Here is an 8,700-nt window from a genome sequence, read left to right on the forward strand (position 1 = left end):
GCGAGAGAATCTGGTTACTACCACGACCGTAGCCCATACCAATAGAAGCGTGACATCATTGATAGCGTATGGAGTACCTCACACTGGGAGTGTGGTTGTTTTGGTAGCTCGATCGATTGCTCGCAGACATCCTTACCCACCATGAAGTTGCCGGGAAACGTCTGAAAACAAAGAAGAAACTACCCTCGATGCACTGAATGGAAACAACTGACCTCACCCCTAATACTCCTAACTCTTCATTTTGACTACCGGCCTTTACATGACTCCGGTTCAGGTTCTCAGCATGATGTCTTGATTGAGTCCATCTATTGCTATCTCCACAACTATTTCTTGCCTTCGTCAAATCTAATTTGCTCAAACTACTCCTCGGAGTTCCAATCGTATTAGTATCCCAAGCGACTCTCGTGATTTCCAGTTCATTAGCTGCAGCGAAACCGACAGTAGATTGTTGCGCCTTAGGCAACCATTCAACGACGTACTCTATTCAATCGACGATTCGACGTCGCCTGCTCTTCGTCGTCCTCTTCGATTGTTGATGACCCACGCCATCGTTAGCAACTCGTTTTATTATTGTAAAAGTGTTTCTGGAGCCGTCCTTGGTCACTCTTCGAAATGTCTGACTTCTTGATCACCGCACGACGTGACAGGAAACCTTCTTTGTTTGCCATCTCCTCCGATTCGTCAACTCTTCGTATGTGATCGAGCTCGGGATGTGCGGTTATGAAACCACCGTACTGTTTTCGCCTTCTATCTTTTGCCAAGCTTCGTTCTGCAATTTGCTTCTGCGATATCGCCATGTTGCAGGTGTATCCAGTCGCCTGACTCGCCGATGTGACTTCGCCTGTCACTATCCACCCAAAAACGGACTCCGTCAGCACAGGTAGATCCTTGCCTAACAGGATTTCCTTTCCTGACGGGAAGAAGCTGAAGAAAGCTTGGATTCCCAACACCAAGTCGATCCTCCTCGACCGGAAAAACTCCGGATCTGCTAGCTGGATATCCTCCGGAATATCCAAACCACTTGCCTGAACTGTAGAGGTTGGCAGGCTTGCCGTAACCTTCGGTAGGACGAGGAATTCCATAGATCGAGCATACGACGAAACGCGAGATTTTATGACAGCTTTCGTCTTGTGAGTTGCCTTCACTCCGGATTGCCCGATGCCCTGAATCGCGATGTTAGCTTTCTGGATGGAAACATTCATCGCCTCGCAAAGATTTGCGGAAATAAAATTGCATTCGGAACCTGAGTCCAAAAGGGCGCGTGCTGGGTACCGACGACCCACATCATCTTCTATTATTAAGACAGCTGTAGCCAAAAGAACTCGGTATGAAACACACTGCGCCGCGTTGGAAGAAGTAGATTCGACCGCTAAAGCATTCGCCGCCCTGAAATTTGTGCTTGTGCTACCCTGTTCCGGACTTCCTCCTGAAGTCGATCCCCTGGAGAATGCTTGGCTACCCTTGCGTTCTCCTCCCTTGAAACACAGCAAGGAATGGTGTCTACCCTTACAATACCGACAGGAGAACTTCGATGTGCACTCCCGAGCTATGTGACCACGTTTGAGGCGATTGCGGCAAACGGATGGTTCGCGCAAGAAAGATTCCCGGCTGGACTGCGACATCCTTAAAAACGATGGACACGTGTGAAGTGCATGTATATCCGCACATGAGGGACACTTCGCGTTGTACGACTGTACGGCACTGTTGCTAATCTTCGGTGAAAATGGCTTCTTTCTGCGTTGTGGCGACTGCTCGAAGACTTTCGACCCCACCTTCGCTGGTAGAGCTTCGAGCATTTGGATTCTCCGCTGCTGGAACTCCAGCAAGTCCTGCTCCTCCCATCCTCGACGTGTGCTCGGGTCGAGACGAGCCCTTAGATGTTCGACCAGCAGCAGATCTTTGTTTTCGGCTGGTTGGATGATCTGATCCAGGGTCAGAATCACACTGTCGAACCCATCGACCAGCCTGTGGAGATCCGCGATTGGCTCCGTGGTGAGGGTCGGCAGTTTGAAGAGAGCCTGCACTTGCTTCTTCCGTAAAAGCTTGCTGTTGTTGTAGCGTTTCAGCAACGACTGCCACGCAACCTGGTAGTTGTCCCTCGTGATCTTAAGCGGATCGACTAGTGCCTTAGCTTCGCCTGCTAAGCACCCCTTGAGATAGTGAAATTTCTCCACATCGGGTAGGTCTTGCTTCTCGTGGATCAGAGACGATTAGAGATCCCTGAAACTGAGCCAGTCATCAATGTTGCTGTCGACACTCTGCAGCTGCATTTGAGGTAGGCGAACGTGATCTATACCACCACGTAGAGTGACATCTCCAGGACGAGTCGATTGGTTCTGGACGGAATTATTCTGAACCTCTCCCACTTTCTCCGCCAGAAACGATTTCGCATCATAGTAGCGGTTCTCCACCTCCAACTGCTTCCTTTGCAAACCTTCGGGCTCCGTGAAGTCCTCGTGCACTTGTGTTTCCCAGATTGTCTCACTTATCACAAAACATCTAACTTTTCGAGACGAACATTGATTTGAGCGACAGGGGCACCCTCCTTAAAGTTCTTAACATACTGGCTAATGTTACTTAAAGATAATTTTAACCCCTTCAGCCTCGTCGTCAAACTCTTCAAGGAATCCGCGTTCCTGGTAACGGGCTTCATGTTGCTGTCGTTGCTCCACGGAAACTCGAACGATGTCGTTAGTCAGTGGGTTACTCCACTCGCAGAATCGTAGAACCGTCGGCAAATCCAAAAATTGATAAAATCGGAGATGTAGTACTCAATATTGTCCGCTTCGGCAGGACATATACTGTTCAGCTCACCTATGAGAAGTAACAGCGGTGCAGCCGAAGCCAAAAACAGCAAATTCTCCGATTGAGAACACCTCCTTGATTCGGACGAATGCCTCAGATTCCGATCCAAGCCAGGAAATGCGAGGGAGTGGAAACACAGATGTAGTATACCAAAATTTTACTTCGGCTAGACATATACTGTTCGCCTCACCTATGAAACAACAGCGGGTACTAGTAGCCGAGTTCACAATATTCCAAGTTTTGTCAACGAGTATCGATTGTAAATATCATTAAGAGTCTCGGCTCCGTTAAGTGTTATACACGCCTGAGCCTGTCGAATAAATACAATAGATAAAAGTTCTGGCTGTACTTGTCTGGATTCCATCCTCACGTTCTATCCGATGATGTGCAGAAAATAGTGACACGCTGCCTGGATTTGCAAACTCCGTGTAATGTGATTCGCTTAGTTCCTAAAGGAGAGGATGTCGAACATGTCGTTCGTTTCATTCAAAGTTGGTCTCGAATCGTCACTAAAAGGACAGGCGTTGTTAGCATCGAGTTGTCTGGACGGACTGGTCTTCAGGGAATTTGTGGACCAATCAAAAAACGCTCGACGACCATCCTTCAGAACGGTGGACATCAATCAGACACCTGCTTAATGCGCTATGCTGAGGACGGTGGGAACCTTAGGGTTCCCATCACAGGCGAGTATTCGTTTTCTTCCCGCACACTCAACCGTGCTATATTGCAGATGACTACCTCCCGAGCTAATCGTGTATTCGTATACTACCAGAACGTGAGGGGACTGAAGACGAAAATCGACGTTTTGTTTTTGGCTGTGGTGGATTGCAACTACGACGTCATAATACTGACCGAGACCGGATTAAACAATTGCATCGATTCTCTGCAAATTTTTGGATTGTCATTCAATGTGTTTCGTTGTGACCGAACCCGTATAAACAGCAACAAGACAAGTTTCGGTGGAGTCCTGATAGCAGGTAATCATCGTTATTCCTGTGTGCAAGTCCGTACAAGTTTTGGTGACAGACTTGAGCAAGTGTTTGCTGATATCACCATTGGGTGTCGTCATTTGCTTGTTAGTACCGTCTATATTCCGCCTGATCGTAGCCACAGTGTGGAACTCTTTGACGAACATGTAGCCTCCGTTCGTGACCTGAGTGACAATGCGTCCTTCGATGACCATGTTTTGATTTGCGGGTACTATAATCAGCCTCGTCTACAGTGGATTCTGAATGCTGATGATAACGTGCTGATAGCTGACACTTTGTCTGTTCCTGCTTCAAGTGTTTGCCGGAATGGACTTCATTAATATGACGCAGATTAATTACCATCGTAATCAATCCGACCGTACACTGGACCTACCGATAATTATAAACCAAGAGTCAACTCTGCTGTAGTTGCTTTGTTGCCTGTGGATGCGCATCATCCTCCGTTGAAAACATGTATCTTTCCGCGACGTGAACTTCCGACTGATTACTCGCATGGTGCAGACGATAAGCCAGGTCTGGATTTTGGCAAGGTAGATTATGAGTTACTCTGCGGCGATCTTCAAAATGTTGATTGGGACTGTTTAAATGCGAGTCAGAATGTTAATGAAATGGCGAGTAAATTCTGTTTCATCGTTCAACAATGGTTGCAAGCAAATGTTCCTGCTCAACGGCGCCCAAAGTCACCTGCTTGGAGTACCTCGTTACTAAGAAAGTTGAAAAGGGAAAGAAATGCCAGTCAGCGAAAGCATCGTGCGCAACGGACTCTCGAGAGCAAACTCCGTTTCCAACGTGCTAGTAATACTTACCGCAGCTTGAATTCGGAATTATATAAGGCCCACGTTATGAGAGTGCAAACCAATCTCAAACGTAATCCCAAAAGCTTTTGGAAGTTCGTTAACAGTAAAAGGAAAAACTCATCTATTCCAAAGAATGTGGTGTATGACAACGCTGAAGCGAAAACATCTGCGGAATGTTGTGAACTCTTCGCTAGATTTTTTGAATCCGTATTCAATCAAAGCTCTGCTACCGATGCCGAAGCTGAATCCGCCTCGCTAGACGTTCTTTTGGACTTGATTAGCCTAACAACATTCGCGGTTACCTCGCAATGGTCATCGCAGCCGCCAAGAAACTGTCTCCGGGTCCAGATGGGACTCCATCTGTTTTATTCTGTCGCAGTTCCACTGCTTTTGCCGAGCCTCTCGCTTCTATTTTCTCCCGCTCACTAGATGATGGCGACTTTCCGGAGACTTGGAAGCAATCCTATGGTCCAATGCACCGAATGAACACAATGACGTTTGAGACGGGCGCTGTTTACTAAAAAAATGAACACTTGAATGAACTCAATGAATGAAAAAGTATTCATTCTAAGTAAACAGCGCACTGCTCAAACGTCAATGATGAACTCGGTGCATTGGACCATATATGTTTCCTGTTTTCAAAAATAGTGACAGCAGGGAAGTCTGAAACTACAGGGGGATAACTAACTTATCAGCTGCGTCCAAGCTATTCGAAATAATTGTTAGTAAGGTGATTCTTAGTGAATCGAAGAGTTACATCTCAACAGATCAGAACAGTTTTATGCCAGGAATGTCGGTCACTACGAACTTGCTAGTTTTCACTAACACCAGCTTGAATGCCATGGAAAGTAAGGCTCAAGTAGATGTTATCTACATCGACTTCAAAGCCGCCTTTGATAAAATCGACCACAACATGCTGCTGACCAAAGTTTTTCGTCTCTGTAACTCCAAAAAAAATTTCATCATGGTTGAGCTCTCACCTAACTGGAAGGAAACTACGAGTGAAAATTGATTACTGTGTTTCATCGTCCTTCGGCAGTTCTTCTGGTGTACCCCAGGGAAGCAACTTGCGACCTTTGTTGTTCACGTTATTCTTTAACGATGTCGCTGCAAAACTTGGACTAGATTGCAAAATCATTTATGCTGACGATCTGTGATTCGATCGGCTAAAGATTGTCGCCGATTACAAAGTTTGCTGGATATCTTGGTTGCCTGGTGTCATCGGAACCGACTTATTAGCAGTGTTCCGAAATGTTCCGTGATGACGTTCCATCGGTTGAAGGAACCAATATTGTTCGATTACCGGCTAGGCTAGATCCAAAGCTGACATTCAACATACTGCAATAATTTCCAAAGCAAATCGTTAGCTAGGCTTTATTGCTTAAATTGCAAAAGATTTACCCGACCCATATTGCTTCAAGTCTCTGTATTGCGTGCTTGTACGACCTATCCTTGAGACCGGTTCTATTGTGTGGAATGATGTATCGTGGTCCCTAAGGATTGAACGTGTTCAGCGGAGGTTCATTCGGATGGCATCACGCAGTTTGCCTTGGCGTGATCCAATGAATCTTCCAGCATAACCTGATCGCTGTAAACTGCTTGTTATGGACACCTTAGAAAGAAGAAGAAGAAGAGTGCAGCAGGCAGCATTCGTTGCCAAGGTACTGAACAACGAAATTGATTTTCCGCGTCCTCTCCGGCAACGATCATTACTACAGGACCGATTCCATCGAACAACATTCGGCTACAATGAGCCGCTATCGTCGATGATCCGGACATTCACGGTAGTTGAAGATCTCTATGATTTCGATCTTTGTGGCCATGGTGACAACGATCCAATTTTTGGTTCTGATATAATCCCTATATACAAATCTACCGAAATGATAAATAAACGTCATTTTCTTGGACTTCGCTAAAAAGGCTGCATCTGACCCAGTGACCCACCGGAATAACTCCGGATATGAGAACCACATCACAAGCTTGATCACAAGTCCCAACATGTATTCTGAATTCTGAGATCCATACGAGCAGAACTCAGGCCGAAACGGGAAGAATGTTGACCGTACGAACGACAAGACGATTTTCTTCATACATTTTTGGAGGAAAGACTTTATCAGTATTATATTGATTATGGTTCATAGACCGTAAGCCTCATTGATTAAGGTTGAAGTTATTGTTTTACCATAAACATGTATTGTTCTCAGGGAATCAATATTCGAGCAGCGCCTAACAACATATCCTTTGTCATCAACAGAGTTTGTTACTGACAAACGCTCCTCGCAATATGTTTTTATCAGAACCCGAACACATTAGGACAAGAATTATTTGCCTTGCATGCTTTGATAGTTTCGAAAATACATTTTTTTTGTTATTACAGTAAAATTCTCAAATATTTTCATAAAAGCAGAAGCTACGATAGCATAAAACCAAAATTTACTGTAGAGATAATGTAAATTAACGGAATAAAAAGAAAGCAACAAAATTGTCTTCTTTTTTGTTGCTCACAAAATATTTTGGATCTTTGTCATTATTATCTCCGACAAAAACTCCATCTATTGAGTCAATGTGGGAAGACGAGAGCTAGATTGTATTAGTGTATGTACGAACTTTCTTTTGGAAGGAGATTCTCTATTCATCCCGTGGATATGCATAAGTGTGTCTGCTTATGGAATCACCCCACATATTCATATAGGAATTTGATGAAATAAAAAAAAATATAAGTATGATTAAATCGTTTATCAGATATGACCAGTGCTACTGGCAGATGCCTTGCTACAATTGATGGTAGTATCATCATCATCATTTAAAGATTTGTATTTATTACATTATGTTAGTTTATTCTTCTACTCATAGATAATTTAATTTTAAATCAGAAGGAAAAAAACTAATAAATGTAACTTCGAGCAAAACCACCCTTGAAGTAAAATCGCGACACTTAGGATACTGCAAATGTCGACTAAATTTGTTATCAAGTTACAATTGCTAATTGAAAGCTGTGCTCAGTAATTTTGAAAGGATATGTGACGGGGTTCAGTACTTTCATTTCAATTAACTGAGTACTAGTAAAATTATCAATTTTGACAATTGGTTTACTCAGTAAAATAATAATTTATTGAACTAAAACTGTAAAAATAATAACCGAACAACTGAACCCTAGTTAAGTGTATACACAACTATGAAAGCCTTGGAAAATGATCACGAAAGTTGTCGTTTTGTTGCAGTATTGAGTAAGTAGACATTTATTTTGAACTAGTTGAATGTCAATTTTAGTTTTTCACAATTTACTCAAGCCTACTCGTAATTGTCGCATGAGGGTATATCATATTAATCCGTCGGAAACTATAATAAACGTATCCGCTGAAGGAATGAAGAAAATCCGTCTAGCCGTTTTCGAGTTATGCGGATACGAACTCAGGCCATTTCATTTGTATTATATAGAAAGATAGACGAAGATTCACGATCTGAAATCGCGATCCCCAGTATCACAGCAGCCAACATTCCCCTACTTCTCAATCTCAAATACAAGGCGATCTTGTTTCGGGCGCCTCCATGTTTACGGAGATAAACAGACGAACATAGAGCTCGTGGTTCTCCCTTATGTTGTTTACATTCATAATCAGTCGACCATGTGTGGCAACTTCTTGATGTGTCGCATAAACACACCGTCACATGGGGTTTCTTGTTAATCGTAAGCAAACTAAAACAGATTTGCGCATAATTACTATTTATGCTGCTATTATTAATAACATATTGTTATATAAATTACATCCGCAAAAGGGACAATTTCGGCTTGATCCATGTCGTTTTCATGCATGCTCACCGCTTAAAAAATCACAAGAGTAACAAATAAAGCAATTTGCGCACGAAATCTTGATTTTTATTGTTATTGATAGGAGAACGTGTTATAAAATCAAAGAGCATAAACCATACCTATTTCAAATAAACACAAACATTCACATTATTATTTATCGCACATTCACTGAAATGTCTTTTTTTTATTACTACCACGTTTCAAGTAGCTCCATTCCACGGTATTGCCGACAACACGATGATTCATCACTTTTTTATCAGCAACTCGGGAATTGCTTACTGAATCCTCCGGACTACTT

At 43.4% G+C, this 8,700-nt stretch overlaps 1 protein-coding gene across 1 annotated transcript; it reads right to left on the minus strand.

Annotated features, from left to right (window-relative positions):
• Nucleotides 1-551: 551 nt before the first annotated feature.
• Nucleotides 552-3,988, minus strand: LOC134222349 (uncharacterized). Its single transcript, XM_062701510.1, has 3 exons — nucleotides 3,736-3,988; nucleotides 2,358-2,503; nucleotides 552-2,189 (listed from the first exon to the last, which is right to left on the minus strand). The coding sequence occupies exons 1-3, from the start codon at nucleotides 3,986-3,988 to the stop codon at nucleotides 552-554; spliced, it is 2,037 nt and encodes a 678-aa protein (XP_062557494.1).
• Nucleotides 3,989-8,700: the final 4,712 nt, after the last annotated feature.

This window comes from Armigeres subalbatus, chromosome 3 (assembly GCF_024139115.2).
Source record: "Armigeres subalbatus isolate Guangzhou_Male chromosome 3, GZ_Asu_2, whole genome shotgun sequence".
In the NCBI taxonomy this organism is placed as follows: Eukaryota; Metazoa; Arthropoda; class Insecta; order Diptera; family Culicidae; genus Armigeres; species Armigeres subalbatus.